The sequence below is a fragment of the Phocoena phocoena genome, chromosome 11 (genome assembly GCF_963924675.1).
Source record: "Phocoena phocoena chromosome 11, mPhoPho1.1, whole genome shotgun sequence".
Taxonomy (NCBI): Eukaryota; Metazoa; Chordata; class Mammalia; order Artiodactyla; family Phocoenidae; genus Phocoena; species Phocoena phocoena.
In genome coordinates, this window is record NC_089229.1 from 9255172 (window position 1) to 9272193 (window position 17022).

Sequence of the window (17022 nt, forward strand, 5' to 3'; positions counted from 1 at the left end):
ACACGCCAGCCGCGACGAAGACCCCACGTGCAGCAACTAAGAACACCACCCTGGGTTGGGACACATAGTTTTCGAGGGCAGGAGCCCTCTGTGTCCCCCTTTGCCTGGCAAAGCAATAAAGCTATTCTTTTCTGCTTCACCCAAAACTGTCTCCAAGATTCGACTCGGCACGGGTGTACAGAGAGGCTGAGCTTTCGGCATCAATCCCTCTCTGGCTTCATCTTATTTCCCTTCACTCACGTCCTTACTTTTTTTTTTTTCTTTTAAATAGACTTTTCTTTTTTTTTTTTTTTTGCGGTACGCGGGCTTCTCGCTGCTGTGGCCTCTCCCGTTGCGGAGCGCAGGCTCCGGACGCGCAGGCCCAGCGGCCATGGCTCACGGGCCCAGCCGATCCGCGGCATGTGGGATCTTCCCGGACCGGGGCACGAACCCGCGTCCCCTGCATTGGCAGGAGGACTCTCAACCACTGCGCCACCAGGGAAGCCCGAGAGAATGTTTTTTAACAATGGTGTGAGCAATGGTCAGTCCCAGAATCCAAGAACAGGACGGGGTAGGATGGATGTGGAAGGTGGTAATCTATGAAAAAGTGTGTGTATTCGCCTGCAGCGAAGAGGCTGGAGTAGCTAGTTAGGGCAGCTTCTTGGCTGGCAGGCTCAGAAGTTAAGGCTTAATCCACGGGAAACAAGGGTTGGGGGTGGGCGTGGGGAGGGTCATGGGAAGTAACAAAAAGGGATTTGATTCTTATAAAGATTTGGAGGGGCAAGCCTGGCGGCAGGTAGAGCCGCTAGGAGCCGCCTAGGACCTAGGTGACCCCGAGCCCAAGCAGACATCAGCAAGGGCGATTCATACAGAGTCTGGGAAGCAGGGAGGGCCAGGGTCCGTGAGGCCGGGCATTTGGACCCATGACCCTAGACGGTGAGGTGGTTCCGTCGCCTAAGACCTTCAGAACCAAGCACGGGCCCCCACAGCCAGATTCTCGGAGTAATAGCCGAGATGGGGCTTGAGGGAGGGGGCCCGAAATCAAGAAGCATTAAAGACAAGCTGGTACCGGGAAGCGGCTCTGGGTTGGGAGCCAGGAAACCAGGGTTCCTGTCTTTCCTCTCCAACTCCGAGCCGGCGGAAGCGGTGCGACTCTTCCCACTTCTATGTGCCTGCAAAATGGCAACAACGCTGTGTGGGACGGAAGCGGGATACCACGTGGGAAAGCGCCTTGGAACTGAAGCCCCAACAGGGTTACTCAATTCTAGAGGCTTCATATGAAACCTGCATTTCATATGAAAAGAACCGACGTAGCCATTTTCCTTCACCGTAACAGCCGTTTCATCAAATTTGGCTGCTGCCCGACGCCTCAGGACAACTCTCTGCCGGCGAGTCCGAGGCTTTTCACTAAGTTTGAACTCAGCCGCTCGCCGTAGAGCCTCTAAGTCCCGCCTACGAAACTGACGTCCCGGTCGGGACGTAAGCAAGGAGAGGACGAGCGTGCGTGGAAACGGCACCCAGTACCCGTCCCCCGACCCGACGTCTACCGCGGGCTCGCGCTCGCACGCCGGAAGGGGCGGAGCCAGACTGGAATTTATATATTGTGCGCCGAGAGTCGAACGATCTCTACCGGCAGCATCTGACGGCAGGATGGTAAGGGACATTATGGCGGACTTCTACTTGTCTGTCGCGGCGGCATGAGTCAATCCGCGGCACATCCCCGCCATCTCGCCTCACCCGGCGCCGGCGTTCTGCTCTAGGAGCATGGGGCGCTCAGCAGAATCCGCAGTCAGGTGTATTTTCTGAAAATGTCCGAGGCCTGAGGTTGGCTTTGGGCCTGCCGGTCGGCTGGCGAGAGGCCTTGTCACGGGAGCTGGGTTGGGGGGCCCAGGCCCGACAATCTTCAAGCCATGGATTATTCCTAGATCTCGGCCTCAGCATTCGAGATCCGAGTCATGAGCACTCTCGCCAGGAGGACCTCGGGTGGGAGCGTTTGGCACTGTTGTGAAAGTGGGAGGTGCAGAAATCCAGGCCGCAGGCGGCCGGGGAGGCTTTGTGTATGGGTTGTTGAATCCTCATTCTGAAACGTCCGGGACGGTTGGTACAACTCCTTGGGCCTCTAGAGTTATCAGAAACCAGAGATGATGAACTTATTGACGGGCGGACAGAGACTTGTGTGCTGATTGTCATGTTCTGATTTGGTTCTGTCGAGTTCTAGTGGCCTCCACTTGCCAGTTAGCTCCTATTGGGAGCATAAGGAACCTTTACTACCATTACCTGCCACCCAGCCGTTTGACCAGGAGTCCCTATTGTGGACAGAATGTTTATTGGAGTACAGTTGCTTTACAATGCTGTGTTTCTGCTGCGCGACACCGTGAATCAGCTATACGTATACATACATCCCCATATCCCCTCCCTCTTGCGCCTCCCTCCCGCCCTCCCTATCCCATCCTAGGTGGTCACAAAGCACCGAGCTAATCTCCCTGTGCTATGCGGCAGCTTCCCACCAGCCATCCATTTTACATTTGGTAGTGTGTATATGTCCATGCTACTCTCACTTCGTCCCAGCTTCTCCCCACCCCCCGTGTCGTCAAGTCCGTTCTCTACGTCTGCGTTGTTATTCCTGCCCTGCCACTAGGTTCATCAGTACCGTCTTTTCAGATTCCGTATACGTGCGTTGGCATACGGTATTTTTCTTTTTCTGACTTCATTCTGTATGACACACTCTAGGTCCATCCACCTCATTACAAATAACTCAGTTTCGTTCTTTATGGCTGAGTAACGTTCCATTGTATATACACGCGTGGTCAGAATCTTAACTGACTCACACATAAGGCTGCTTGTTAAGCGATTTTTAATGCCATCACCTGGTGTGCCTTTGTCCTCTTTAGAGGAAAAGGTGGGTGGTTCATGTTCTTTAAATTATAGGGTGAGGGTTTGAGATACGTGTTTAACTCATTTGGCTGAATAATGCCTTTTAGATGTGTGATCCCGAAAAAAGTAAATCCAGCACATAAGCCTGTTACCTGGGTTCCTGGTGTGGATCCAGCATTGGGAATCTTAGAACCTAGGCCTCTGGGGATGAAGAGGCGTGAGCTACTTAGAAGGTGCTAACGTTGATCGATCATTTTCTCCTAGTCTCACAGGAAGTTCTCCGCTCCCAGGCATGGGTCCCTGGGCTTTCTGCCTCGGAAGCGCAGCAGCCGGCACCGCGGGAAGGTGAAGAGCTTCCCCAAGGATGACTCTTGCAAGCCCGTGCACCTCACAGCCTTCCTTGGCTACAAGGCTGGCATGACCCACATTGTGAGGGAGGTCGATAGGCCAGGGTCCAGTAAGTACATGCTGCATCTTCCCAGCTGATTGGAGGGTAGGAGTTGGTGGGAACTGACTAGATGGGGCCAAGCTCTCAGAGGAGAGCAGGCTTTGGAGAGATCAACAGAACCTCTAGATATCACAGTGGAAATATATTTTAGGATCGATAAATGCTTCCAGGGTTCAGGTGGCTGGCACTGCTTGATTTAGGCAGAGGGAGGTAATGGTGTAGGGGAGCGTGATGAGGAAGTTTGTCAAGAGCTGCAGCACAGAGAAGTATGCTAACATGGGAGGTGGCAACCATTGAGGGTTAAATAGAGAGACTCCACTCACATTTTAGTGGCAGCCCTGAACTGTGAGCCTCACCTGAATGCCTGAATACTACCCGTGTTCCTGGGTTGTGAAGTTCGAAGTAGAAAAGGCGTTAAGTAGAACACGGTGCTGGTGATTGAAACACAGTAAATAGACGGTTAAAATGGTCTATGCTGAGGAATTACTACCTCACTATACTTAGTAGTCTTGTATTTTCTAGGTACTAAGGAGTTTGTCTCTGGAGATGGTTATGATAAACCAGCACCGAAACCAGGCTGTTACTTGGCTGCATAGGGTCCAGATAGTTTTGTGCTGAAAAGGTCAATGCACACAGACTGAGCATTCAGCAGTGAGGGAGTGTGGGCTGCGGTGCAGACTTCCCCACAAACCTTCCTGTCATCTGAAGCAACTTGCTTTGCTGGCCTGGAAGGGTACGCGACATTTTTCCAAAAGACAGCCCTCCTGCCGGGTACTTGAGGCAGCCCGCTCAGGTCTAACTGCCTGCTTCATCTGCAGAGGTGAACAAGAAGGAAGTTGTGGAGGCTGTGACCATCGTGGAGACGCCGCCCATGGTCATTGTGGGCATTGTGGGCTACGTGGAAACACCTCGAGGCCTCCGGACCTTTAAGACCATCTTTGCTGAGCATATCAGTGATGAATGCAAAAGGCGCTTCTATAAGAACTGGTAAGGGAGCTGATGCCGCCCTCGCCCTGGGTGAGGCTGGCTAGGAGGGCCAGGGCCTCAGCTCCATAGCCGGGGTGGGAGGAGCTGCTCTGGTGTCAGGTTTAGTTGCAGAACAGAACAGAACAATTCTTTGCTGAGCTGGAAGCAGCATCTTGAGGCATTTCCTTCAGTGTTACCTTGAGTCAGTTCAGTATTTCCTGAGTTGCTGGCAAGTGTTGAGTCTACTTAGAAGCTGAGGGATAGCAGTAATGCCCCCAGACCTTACCACCCCCGGTGTGTGGTCTGGTTAATGGATAACCTGGAGCAAGAACTTGTGTGTCTGAATGTATGTGACTTGCATCATTAATCTTGTGGACCTCTGCTCAGCTCCGCTCGGCTCTGCCCGATGAGCTCCATCCAGGCTCCGCTTGCCGGTGAAAAAGGCTCCTTAGAAGCCGGCAATGAGCCCCGTCCCCACACGGTGCCCGTGTCTTCCGCTCACCCCTTGGAGGGTGATGAAGGCTGGCACCTGGCCCCCTCCCCAACTCTGCTCTGCTCCTGAAGGCATAAATCTAAGAAGAAGGCCTTCACCAAATACTGCAAGAAGTGGCAGGATGTAGACGGCAAGAAGCAGCTGGAGAGGGACTTCAGCAGCATGAAGAAGTACTGCCAGGTCATCCGTGTCATTGCCCACACCCAGGTGAGCGCCCACTGCTTATTGTCAATGGAGGTGATGACCTACATGACCACCCATGGCCTTTGTGGGGCTCAGTTACCTTCTGAGTTGATCCTCAGCTCACACTGGTTTTGTGTCAAGCCTTAGGATTTTAGGGATGGTAAGACTTCGAGGTTCTTATACTTATTTCCTGGAGGAGGAAGGCGTTGTTAAAAGCAACACAGTCCAGCCAGTGCCCTGCCTTGAGGCCTGGGTTCCTGGGGCCATATTAAGGACAGTTGTCTGCTTGAGAAGGCGTCCAGGTCTCCTCACATAGGGTTGTTTTTTTTGTTGCCAGCAGAGGGCACTGTGTCCCCGATGGTTCTTAATTAGGGAAAACCATATCCCATCTTAGGAGAACTGGTTGAAGGAACCGGTGAGTCATAACTAACGTTGTCTAGCCCCTAACTGAAAATAGTGTTGAGATGCTGGCTGTTTGCACTTCAAACCTGACCCGTAAGCTGAACTAGCTCTTGGTTGTCTGGGTAGGAATGGGTGCCGCCTTTGCTGTCAGTCTGGGTGATTATCCTGGGTGTATACCCATGATTCTAAGTGATCAGTAATCCTGTGTGGTTAGTGGCGACCAGATCACCATAGATTTGTGGTGTGTGTCCATTACTGGAGACGGGTCAGTAGGATAACACTGGACAGCTCTAAAATCTGTTTAGATTCATTCCCTAATCACAGCTTGTACACTCACAGTGTTATAAGTGGCTTACTGATAGTTAACAGAGCAAGGTAGATGGCCAGGGTAAACCAGGGCAGGTACCCCAAGGGAAGTGGCCAAAAGGACATTGGGCAGGTTGGTCCCAGGATCTGGTTAAATCAGCCTGTCTTAAGGTGGGCCTGGTGTGTCTGTCAAGGATCAGCTTATTCTGACCTGATTTAGGCACCAGAATTGAAAGGGGAATGGTGCCCAGTGGGGAGTCGTAACACTGGAAAGCAAAACTGTTGCCTGTCGTGCCCAGCCTGAGTTCCTCTCACCTTGAAGCATCTGTTCCTTTTAGATGCGCCTGCTTCCTCTACGCCAGAAGAAGGCCCACCTCATGGAGATCCAGGTGAACGGAGGCACTGTGGCCGAAAAACTGGACTGGGCCCGAGAGAGGCTAGAGCAGCAGGTCCCTGTGAACCAAGTGTTCGGGCAGGATGAGATGATTGATGTCATTGGGGTGACCAAGGGCAAAGGCTACAAAGGTGAGCTTCGCAGTGGCCCACATTGCTGTGGCTAACTTGGGAGAGGGGTGTCAGGCCCAGCTGTTCTGTGATGAGGCCCTGGAATGAGCACTGGCACAGCGCCCGAGTCAGACTGCGGAAGTATTCCTTGCTGCCTTCCTTCTGAGGACAGTGCTGTGGTCAGGTGGCTGGGGTAGCATGTGGGACCCGGCATGACATACATGCGCTTTGAGCACACTGCAAAACGCGCTGGGAGGCTTCCTGAATGCTCTCAAATGGCATGATCACGTGCTAGTAGGGCTGATTTTCCAAGGCCTGTTCTTTGCTGATTATAACTCAAGGGTTGTGTCTCAGCTGGTATTCAAGCTTGCATGGAGATAGAAGAAGGGAGAGGACACGGCAATCATGTTGCATTGCATGTTCTGTGGACAGAGTACCACAAACTCAAGTTGGGCATTCATAGCAAGAAAGGGCCGATGGCATGGGTGCCAGGCACCTCAGTAATAGCATGTGTCTATTCCAGGGGTCACCAGCCGTTGGCACACCAAGAAGCTGCCCCGTAAGACCCACCGAGGGCTGCGAAAGGTTGCCTGTATTGGGGCGTGGCATCCCGCACGGGTGGCCTTCTCTGTGGCTCGGGCTGGGCAGAAAGGCTACCATCACCGCACCGAGATCAACAAGAAGGTGAGGTGCCCAAGGGGGTCCTGTGGAGACTTTAACCCTACGAGGGGCAGGGTGGTCCCAATATTGGGAATTGGGGTTTCCAGTCCCCGTCACCATCGGTCCGTTTGTGGCGGAGCACCCCGTGGACTTAGTTGCTCGTGTCTGGTGGCACAGTTCTGACTCTCGGGTGTCATGATAGTAAAGTGCCGTCCTTGAGTGTGGTTCTGGTGCAGCTGACCCTTGGCGGGGCTGAGGATGTGAGCTTTGTCTACCCTCTCCTGTTCCACGGTGTTTGGAGAAGCCTCATCCATTGTCTCACTGGACGGCGTTTTCAGTTCAGGCCCAGCCACCTTTTCTTTGCTCAAAGCCTGGGACGCCCCCTCACTAGGGCCGAGGTCATAGCTGCTTTCCCAGAGCCCTTTGTAGGCGGCTAGCCCACCCCCAAGATGGATCATTTGTCCCTAATGGCTGTCCTTGCGTCCAGCCAGCTCCAGAGGCCTCTGAGCTGTCTCTCCGACCAGGTTTCTTGTTCTCAAGTATTTATGCTCATTTCCTCCTTCAGATCTACAAGATTGGCCAGGGCTACCTCATCAAGGATGGCAAACTGATCAAGAACAATGCCTCTACTGATTACGATCTGTCTGACAAGAGCATCAACCCTCTGGTGAGTAATGGGAGCCATCCACGCAAAGCCTCAGATATGTGGTCTGGGGGGTAGTTCCGATTCCAGGCCTCCCCTATGGGGCTGGGGCCACTTCTACAGCCAGTTAACTGGACGTCTGTACAGCATCCAGCTGTCTGTCCAACCTTTGTCATTGGTGGGGGGGGAGACTGGCTCGTGAGGAGCGGGGTGGCAGGCCCAGCTGTTCAGTGATGATGCCCTGGAATGAGCGCTGGGTGCGGCGCCCGAGTCAGACTGCGGAAGTATTCCTCGCTGCCTTCCTTCTGAGAACAGCTCTGGTCAGGCGGTGGGACCACCAGGACCTGCGGGGGCGGGGGGTGTCGTGTGCGCGGTCAGACCTGTCTCCAGCCCCATACTTGATCTGTGCTGACCTTTGATGGCCTTGCTCCGTCCCAGGGTGGCTTTGTCCACTACGGTGAAGTCACCAATGACTTTGTCATGCTCAAAGGCTGTGTGGTGGGAACCAAGAAGCGAGTGCTCACCCTTCGCAAGGTGAGGCTGGAGGGGGGGGGGTGTTGAGCTCTGTTTGGGGGTTGGGAGGGAAGCTACTCCTGACTGGAAGGCCCAGGAGGAGGGAGTCCGTGTCTGGCCCGGCCCGGCTCTTTGCTTCTGTTCTTAAGTGTACTCTCATCCGCCTGGTGGCAGGAGGAAGCCCCTTGGTAGTGGCTGGTTGGTGGTGTTTGGGGTGGGTGGGTGTCCTGATTCCAGGACTGATTTAGATGGAGTTGACCTCTGCCCTCTTAAGATGAGGGACCTGTGAACAAAGATGGTACAGAGAAAGGCGTGGCTCTGTACCCTTGCTCTCTTGGTCCACAGTCCTTGCTGGTACAGACCAAACGGCGGGCCCTGGAGAAGATTGACCTCAAGTTTATTGACACCACCTCCAAATTTGGCCATGGCCGCTTCCAGACTGTGGAGGAGAAGAAAGCATTCATGGTGAGCACCTACCTCTCTGCCCTTAGGCTGGGGTGGGGGTGGCTTTCAGGTGCTGTCACCTGTCAGCCTGCCCATCTGGCGCTGATGCAGAGGGGGCCACCTTGTGCCTCGGGCTGTGGAGACCAGCCCGGAATCTTATGGCACTGCAGTTGGCGGTTATTCTTTTTTTTTTTTTTTTTTTTTGGCGGTTATTCTTAACTGCCTTCTATCTCTAACCTTGTCTGCTGCATTTCTCTCTACAGGGACCACTTAAGAAGGACCGAATTGCAAAGGAAGAAGGGGCCTAATGTCAGAACAGATTATACGACTGGTAGAATCTCAATAAAGTTATTTTCCAGTGACATCCATCTGCCTGTACTTCACCTTCCCGGTCCTGGCTGCCTCCCTCGGCCCTCATGCTCCCAGGGGTGTGCTGTCCCCCCAACCTCTTTGGTTGCCTCTTTCCCCTGCCACTTGCTGGGCCCCATGCTTGGAGCAGACTAGGTGAAGTGGGAGGCGAGAGCCAGCCAGCCTGGTCTGCCCTGCACTGTACGGCCAGCCTGGGGAGTGAGCTCTGTGAAATGTTTGTCACAGGGCGAGGAAGCTGGGTCTCTGCTGTAGAAGTTGTGTCTGCAGCTTGGAAGGAGGCAGTGAGGAAGGATCTGGTGTTGCTGTTGCCCATGGGCATGGCAGGGCAGGGCAGAACCTGGCTCTCTGCTGAGTGTAATTTAGTCGCTAATTTAGTCACTAATCCATGCAGGAGGGGTTCCAGTTAGGGCTTGTGGAGGTTCTTCTGTAGCCAGCGGCAGAGTTCTGGCCATGGGAGAGGGTGTCATGTAGAAGCCCTGAATGGCACCTGGGACTCGGGGGGGAAAACGCTGGAATGTTTGCTTTGAGGAAAGCCCTGGTGATTAACCAGGACCTCATTAAAACAGGTGAGAGTGTGGACCGGCAGAGGTCGAGTGCCTTGACCAGACTCACCTGGCTGGGTGAGGTCATTGAACCCCAATTCCCATTCTGGCCTAGGTCTGCTTCGGTAACTTGGCTCAGCCCCCGGTCCCGTGCCGTGTTGTGTACCTGCATCATGTAGGCTGGTGAGAGCTTGGCTGCTAGAGCCCAGAGTCCAGTCCTGTGATGTCTGGCCCACCCTTCGGTGGGGTGACTGAACCCCAGTCCAGTCCCTGGCATTCCAGGTGTACAAGATGCCCCCGCTTATCCCCCTTCCGGCCGCAGCTGCTCCCCACGCCACATCTGCCCGTGTGGTGTGTTTGCCTTAGCCCCACCTAAGCGGAGGGCAGAGAGCACAGCTGCAGCAGCGCCAGTGGCCCTGCCCAGTCTTCTGGCAGACGGCTGGTTGCCCACCAATCAATCACTTGGGTTCTGGCATCTTCTGAGCCTTAGTTTCCTCTTTGGAAGGGGTAGTGATAGCTGGGGAGGGATGGAGGTCCCGTACTTACGGTGCCGTCTCAAGATAACTGGAGGTGGCCGAGTTGAACCTCTGGTTCCCTATGAGCATGGTATCCTCATGACTCGCGTGAGGCCCTAAGATGGCCAGTCAAGGCACAGAGGAGGTTGCAGGAATTACATGTGGGCCTTGAGGCAGAGGCTGGCTGAGGTCTGGAGGGGCTGAGCAAGAGCCCTTGGCGTGGGACCCTTCCCCAACGTCTGTCTGCCCACTTCTTTGGAGTCCCTTCTGACCTCTGTGGGGCAGTGGGCCTCAGCCAACTTCTGGGCCAATCTGCCACCCGGTGCAGGATCCAGGCCTAGACTGGCCAGAGCTGCACTTCAGGCTGGAGCCACCAGGGGGCGAGAGTGGGCAGCACCCAGTTGGGGCAGCCCTGCAGGAGGACCTCTGGGCTTTGCGGGGGGCGCAGAATCCCTTCCCCAACCGGGGTCTCTTCAGATGCCCCATAATCCTGGGAGTCGAGCCCACAGCCAGAGGGAGTCAGGACCTGCCCCAAGGCCACCAGGCACCTGTGGCAGAGCTAGGCGTGGGAGCTGGGCTCCTGGTCTTTGGGTTCTTTTCACTGTGGGAACTTCTGTCCAGTCATATCCTGGGGAGGGTGCTGAGCTGGGCAGTGGCCCCACTGCATCCCCTCACTCAAACTGGTTGCCCTTGGCCTCTTAGCCTGTGGGCCTCCCCAGACCCTTAGGCCAACCCTGGAGCCCAGCTGCCCACCCAGCCCAGGTACGAAAGGCTTTGCTGGTTTGAGCCGTCCTGGCTGGGCCTCACTCCCTTTCAGGACTCTGCCCAGTTGTAGGTATGGCCAGGATGACTCTGGATGTGGGTCCAGAGAACAGGCTGAGGGTGTGCACATGTGCCTCCAACAGCACAGGTAGCACACGCTCATGTCCGCACTCATGTGACATGTACACAAAGAGCCTTTTCAGGGGCAGGCTTGCTTGACAAGGGCTGAGCCCTTATCTGTTGACCATCCCCACGTCCCCATCCTCGTTTCCGCCCTGCCCCTGGCGAGTGCTTTGAGGCCTACCCAAGGTCACGGATCTGAGCCTCAGCCTCATCTGGGTGGTGACTGGCTACCTCAGAGGTGGTGGTTATGGGACCCAGTGTGGAAGACAGCCCCAGCGCGTGCACAGAACGCCTGGAACTGGTCAGGACGAGTAATTAGGCTTCCAGGGGCAGTGGAAAGCTCAGCCACATGTGTGGGATCAGCTTCATTCTCAAGAAACCTGAGCGCCCGCGGTGGACAGAGCACTCCTCCAGGTGCTGGGGAAGCAGTGCTGAACTCGAAGGTCTATCTCTCAAGGAGCTTTTATTCTAGTTGGGGAGGGCAGACAGGAGACACAGGCAAACAAGACAGTTTCAGAAGTGATGAGGGGGTTAAGACTGCTCTTCACTGCAGGGGGTGTGGGTTCGATCCCTGAAGATCCCACATGCCCTGTGGCCTAAAGTAAGAAAGAAAGCATTGGTCTGCTAAGATAATATTTGGGTAATACAAATGATAACGCTTTCGCCCTGAATCAAGGCCAGCAGTTTGCTGAAGCTTTTGGTTTTAAGCAGGAGTGTAAAGTTCCTGTGGTCTGTTGGCCATTTCAGAACTTTATGCATGAAATGGTTAATTCATTAGAAAGAAACGTCTGAGTCATTGGTGGTAGATGTGGGTCAGAATTTAGAGATCCCTGATTTAACTTTCTTCATTAGAATTATATTACTGTTAAGTCTAGTTACTACAAAAGTGGCTGTGGATCCAAAAACAGGTTGATTCTGAACTGAGCTTTCTTTGAATATTATCCTTTTGTAGGGTCAGGGCCCTGATTTGTATATTTTAGACTTCATTCACATTGGAAGCTTAGTGAATATAAGTTTGGGCTGTAAAACTTTTTGAGTCGTATATTGGATTGTGAAAGTGCATCTGTATTATGGACATTGAGAAAGTTACTTTCATAGTAAATGCACTTTATTTTTTACTTAACAAAAAAGATTTTTTTTTGCCTACGCTGCGTGGCTTGCGAGATATTGGTTCCCTGACCAGGGATTGAACCCGGGTCCACGGCGGTGAAAACACGGAGTCCTAACCACTGGACCGCCAGGGAATTCTCCTAAATGCTCTTAGAAAAAAAGTGATGAATGCTGTGAAGAAATAAGACAGGACATTGGGATGCCGAGTGATGGTGCAGAGGGGTCCTTTCTGAGACCTGAGGGTGTAAAAGGATGCAGCCTGGTGGAGCTCTAAGGGGAGAACACCCCACGTAGAGGGAACAGTAGGCACAAAGGCCCTGAGGTGGGAATGAGGCTTTGGGGCTCAGATCTGAACTCCTGAGGGAGGCAGCTGAGTGAGTTCCACGAAGGTGGGACCGGCTCCGCCCCCAGCCCCGCCTCCATAGCCAGGACCTGGCTTATAGTAGGTGCTCAGTAAATGTTGTTCCCAGGGTCTCTGGGAGTCGCCCGTTCTTGTGTACGTCTGGGTGTCCCATGAGGGGGTCCCCAGGCATTTCCGTGGGCCTGTGGTGGGCTGGGCAGCGGTCTGGGCCTCCTGTGGACCTTGTTTGTGTGTGTCACAGAGAGTGCATCTCCAAGTGCCTGGCGGTGTGTGCTTCCTGTCACCAGAATCCCCAGACAGACCTCTCTGGGATCCTGTGGTGACAGAACAAGGAGCCTCATTACATTCCTCCTGGAAAAAAAAAACAAACCTGCTGGGAATTTCTGAGCACGTGGGAACAGGGAGGTGCCAGGAGCCACCATTGCCGTAAAAGGCAGAGCCAGTGACTTCGAGGAGCTTACCTGGGATGGCCTTGGGGGATGGAGGGGTGGACAGCCTGCTGCCACCTCGAGGGCTCACCCCAAAGTGCTCTCCCCCGATCCTCACTGACAGCCTTGCCAGTGGGGGCTGCGTGTTCGCCCCTCAGTCCTCGTCCCCCAAAGCCTCCAGCCCTGTCCCCCCACCCCGGCGGGGGGGCCCAGCCCTGGCTTCCGGCGGCCTCACCCTCCTCCCATCAGCTCTTGGCAGGAAGCTACTTGTCTGAAGCTTCTGTGGTGCCCCTGCCCTGCATGCGACGTTCTGGCACTCAGGCTGGCACTCGGGACCTGCCGCCCTCACAAGTATTGCGTGCCTCCCGGGGTCCGGACTCCTGGGCGGCTCCCAGGAGCCCAAATAGCTCTCCCTGTCCTTTCAGCAGAGGCTCTGAAGCCAGGTCTGGACCCCTGAGAGGAGAGGGGCCTGACCCGAACTCTTGGAGGCAAGAAAGCAACATCCATGAGCCCAGGAATGAGAGAGGTGGCATCCAGGAAACTTCCAGGGCCTATTAATACATCAGAACTATTAAATGTCTGAATGACCTGTGTCCTTGGCACCCATCGGCCCCCTGGACTCACAATGCTGCCCAGGGCCCAACTTCACCTGCCCCTGGCCCTTGATAACAAGCGCTCATGTTGACTTTGAATGCCTCTGGAGGGTGGTGCCCAGGCTGACAGGTAGTAGTAATTGTGAATACCTTATACCTATTGGGTACTGTCCTAAGTACTTTATATATATAAACTCAGTACTCAGGATCACCCCTTGAGGCAGCTTCTATTATTACCCCATTTTATAAAAAAGAAACTGAGGCTCAGAGAGAGTGAGCCACTTGCCCAAGGGCACACAGTGTGTAACTGGCAGGGCTGGGAGTTGAGCCCGGGCATTACTTCACCCTGAACCTATGGTACTAGGGGCCAGGAAAGTATATTTTGGCTCAAGGGAGAGAGTCGGGTGCTTATTTGGTTTTGGTTTCTTCGGCCGCGTGTGCAGCGTGCGCGATCTTAGCTCCCCGACCAGGGATTGAACCCATGCCCCCAGCAGTGCAAGTATGGAGTCTCAACCACAGGACTGCCAGGAAAGTCCCCAAGGGTGCTTATTTGTTGAGTACCTACTGTGTGCCAAGCATTGTGTTGGACCCTTTCAAAGCCATCTTATTTAATCCTTGCAATCACTATTCCCATTTCACAGATGGGGAAAATGGGGGCCCAGAGAGATTCAGAGAATCCTCCCAGGTCAGAGAGCTAGAATATACTCTGCCAGGCATCTTAGGTGCTGTGTCTCACTGAGTGATCATGACAGCCCCGTGAGTCGTGGATCCAGGATCCTGTTGACACTCCTGTTTGCACGATGAGGACACAGAGGCACGGAGAGACCAAGCAACGGCCTCTCACTCAGAAGTGCTGAAGCAGAGAGTCAAATCCAGGCACCAGCAGCTAAGCGCTAACCACTGCACCGCACTCCCCCCACCGAGTTGGGGCCTGGAGGCTCCCAGTGAGGGGCAGGAGGGACACCTCATCCCAGCAGCCACCGCGGCACTAATGTTCCTTCGCCCGCCACCTCTTGTAGGCGCACACCCTGGGCCCCTGCTTGCTTGAGAGATGGGGGCACCAGGGGATGCTACCCTAAGGGCTGCCAGCAGACAGGTCGGGGTGGGGGAGCCAGGTACCACAGCCGGCCCCACCTCCTCCCGTCCCAGCCCCGCAGCTGGCCTCTGGGCCACCGGGCCTCATGTGACTTTGGAGAAGTAGCCCCTCCCGGCTGCTGCCTGCGCCTGCCCCCGCCCCACGTCTCCAGGCAGAGGAAAAGGACCGTGAGGGAAGGAGCTAAAGATAGCCGACTCGCCGACTTCCCCATCCTCACTGGCCATCACCTCGTCCCCCGTGGGCTCCTCCAGTGGGTCCCCACCCCATGGCAGCCACTCCTCAGAGCCTGGTTGCCCAGCCTGGGGCAGCACCCAGGGACCCAGGCAATGGTCCTGAGGTGAAGATTACCCACCCTCTGGGCACCGGGCCGGGCAAGGATGTGCCTCGTCCACTCTCGAAGTACCCCCGACAGGAAAGGAGCATTATTGTCACCCCTGTTATTATTATTATTTTTAATAAATTTATTTATTTGTTTATTTTTATCACCCGTTATTTATTTATTTTTGGCTGCATTGGGTCTTCATTGCTGTGCGCGGATTTCTCTAGTTGCGGCGAGCGGGGGCTACTCTTCGTTGGGGTGCGCGGGCTTCTCATTGCGGTGGCTTCTCTTGTGGAGCACGAGCTCCGCGCACGGGCTTCAGTAGTTGTGGCTCGCGGGCTTAGTTGCTCCACGGCATGTGGGCTCTTCCCGGGCTTCTCATTGCGGTGGCTTCTCTTGTTGCGGAGCACGAGCTCTAGGCACGCGGGCTTCAGTAGTTGTGGCGCACGGGCTTAGCTACTCTGCGGCATGTGGGATCTGCCCGGACCAGGGCTCGAACCCGTGTCCCCTGCGTTGGCAGGCGGATTCTTAACCAGTGTGCCGCTAGGAAGTCCTCACCCCTGTTTTATAGGCAGGGAGCCCAAGCAGAAGGGGGCAGCAGCTCCCATTCACACACCAGTGCCCATGAACACACCTCCACACTGACCCAGCCACACCGTTTCCATCAGGCCAGGGCCTGTGAACTCCCCAGCACGGCTACGTGAAGGCCCATTGAGACACCATGCCCGCTTGCTACCTCAGGGCCAGCCACTAAGCTAAGCACTGCACAGATACATCCCATCAAAGTCAAGAGCTTCCCATGGCTCCCCACTGCACATCCATTCATTCATATAAGGAAACCATGTATTAAACACCTCCTACGCATCAGGCACCTTGGTGTGGCGTTCAAGACGCGTGGCAACTTAGCCCTAGTCTACCTACCAGCTCGTCACAAGCTGCTGTGCCTCGGTCACGTGGGACCACCAGAGTCATTCAGCCCAGGCCTCCTGGGTCTGCTGCGGTGCCCCGTGCGTTGAGTACGGCTGGATCCCGGCTCAGTCTCTTCCCAGCACCACGACAGCCCTCGGAGGCCGGAGGGAGGATTCGGTGGGGTCCTGCATGGGATGTGCCCCTGCCCTGTAGTCTTCACTCAATGTCCAGCACACAGTCTCCATCAGTAAATACTGAATGTGCGGACGGCCCCCTGAAGAGGCAGTATTTTACTTCCATTTCACAGATGGCAAAACCAGGGCTCAGAGAAGGCCGCTGCCTCGCCGAGGCTCACACAGCCAGTACATGGTGCTGACTGGTCTGGCGCCAATGTCCACAGAGCCCACAGAAGTGGCAGTTGGCAGCCCAAGGGCCAAATCAGCCCACAGATATGTTTAGTCTGGCCCTCAGGGTGAGCTTCATAGCTTTGCTTTTATCTTTAAAACCTGATCAATAGCACAAACCCGGAAGCAATGATCTGAGAGCTGCCAAGGGAGAGTGGTTCCCACAGCCTGGGGAGTGCGTCTCGGCAGGCGGACGAAGCAGCCCCAGCTGCACGGAAACCTCCCTGAGGGACCCTGCACGCCGCAGCGGCCTCCACAGTTCCTTTGGTATGTGTGAAATATTTTACATTTCATTTAAAAACAAATAAGTCTGATCTGTGCTGTTGGCCTGGCCCTCATCCCAGCTGCCCTGAGAACACAGTGTATGGGCCTCAGTTTCCTCATCTGAAGCATGGGGGCTCAGGGAGGTCTGGGTTGGACAATTTCTCAGGGCCCTTTCAGCTCCGAGGCTGGGACTGTGAAAGCCAAAGGCCAGTGCAGAGTGAGGGGAGAGAGAAAGGAAAGGAGGGAAAGAGAGAGAATTCCATGGGCAGCAGCAATCGGGGAAGCCTTCCTGAAAGAGGGAGGCTTGACCTGAACTGTGAAGGCTGAGCAACACCCAGCCCAGGGCTAACCTGAATAGGAGTGGATGGCTCTGGAAGGGTGGGAAAGCACAGTTCAAAGGAATGAGTTTGTAATAGAGGGATTTCAGGCACAGCAGGAAACAAATTGAGGAGAGATTTGGGGGTGGGTTGTGGGAGGTCTTCCCTGAGACCCTCCACCACACCTCATCACAGGGGACCCGCTTCTCCACACCGGGGTGGAGTGGGTGGGAGCGGGGCAGTTGGCTTCTTGGCCTGTCCGTGCACTGTGTCTGGAGCCTGCCGTGCATTGGCTCATTTACTCCTCACATCTAAGGCCGGCAGGTACGACGAGGACCCCCATTTCACAGAAGAAGAATCTGGGCTTGACCCCCAGGCTCCTCTGGGCCTCTTTTATCTAGAGGAGGGAAAGGAGAGGAAGCCTTTCCTAGAAGCAGGAGGCTGATCCCTGAGAGCGTCTGCCTAGGCTGTTCCCTCTGCTGGGAATGCTTTTCC

At 54.8% G+C, this 17022-nt stretch overlaps 1 protein-coding gene and 5 non-coding genes across 6 annotated transcripts; all 6 read left to right on the top strand.

Moving 5' to 3' along the window:
• Positions 1 to 1605: 1605 nt before the first annotated feature.
• Positions 1606 to 8777, top strand: RPL3 (ribosomal protein L3). Its single transcript, XM_065887935.1, has 10 exons — positions 1606 to 1632; positions 3118 to 3310; positions 4120 to 4288; positions 4832 to 4967; positions 5990 to 6176; positions 6679 to 6839; positions 7381 to 7482; positions 7897 to 7992; positions 8317 to 8436; positions 8679 to 8777. Exons 1-10 carry the CDS (start codon positions 1630 to 1632, stop codon positions 8721 to 8723), a joined length of 1212 nt encoding a protein of 403 aa, XP_065744007.1. The 5' UTR covers positions 1606 to 1629; the 3' UTR covers positions 8724 to 8777.
• LOC136131637 (small nucleolar RNA SNORD43) lies at positions 2116 to 2180 on the top strand. Its single transcript, XR_010656372.1, has one exon. It is a non-coding gene; the product is annotated as a small nucleolar RNA SNORD43 (small nucleolar RNA).
• Positions 4777 to 4831, top strand: LOC136131664 (small nucleolar RNA U82P). Its single transcript, XR_010656394.1, has one exon. It is a non-coding gene; the product is annotated as a small nucleolar RNA U82P (small nucleolar RNA).
• LOC136131657 (small nucleolar RNA U83B) lies at positions 6236 to 6328 on the top strand. Its single transcript, XR_010656389.1, has one exon. It is a non-coding gene; the product is annotated as a small nucleolar RNA U83B (small nucleolar RNA).
• On the top strand, positions 7681 to 7774 carry LOC136131656 (small nucleolar RNA U83B). Its single transcript, XR_010656388.1, has one exon. It is a non-coding gene; the product is annotated as a small nucleolar RNA U83B (small nucleolar RNA).
• A 2609-nt stretch (positions 8778 to 11386) lies between the features above and the next one.
• On the top strand, positions 11387 to 11516 carry LOC136131646 (small nucleolar RNA SNORA2/SNORA34 family). The gene has a single exon (XR_010656380.1). It is a non-coding gene; the product is annotated as a small nucleolar RNA SNORA2/SNORA34 family (small nucleolar RNA).
• Positions 11517 to 17022: the final 5506 nt, after the last annotated feature.

What these genes read in the sequence shown, in the direction of transcription:
- RPL3 (XM_065887935.1), top strand. An exon ending in AGGCGCTTCTATAAGAACTG is followed by an intron (nt 4,289 to 4,831) that starts GTAAGGGAGCTG and finishes CTGCTCCTGAAG; the next exon opens with GCATAAATCTAAGAAGAAGG. An exon ending in GTGTCATTGCCCACACCCAG is followed by an intron (nt 4,968 to 5,989) that starts GTGAGCGCCCAC and finishes TGTTCCTTTTAG; the next exon opens with ATGCGCCTGCTTCCTCTACG.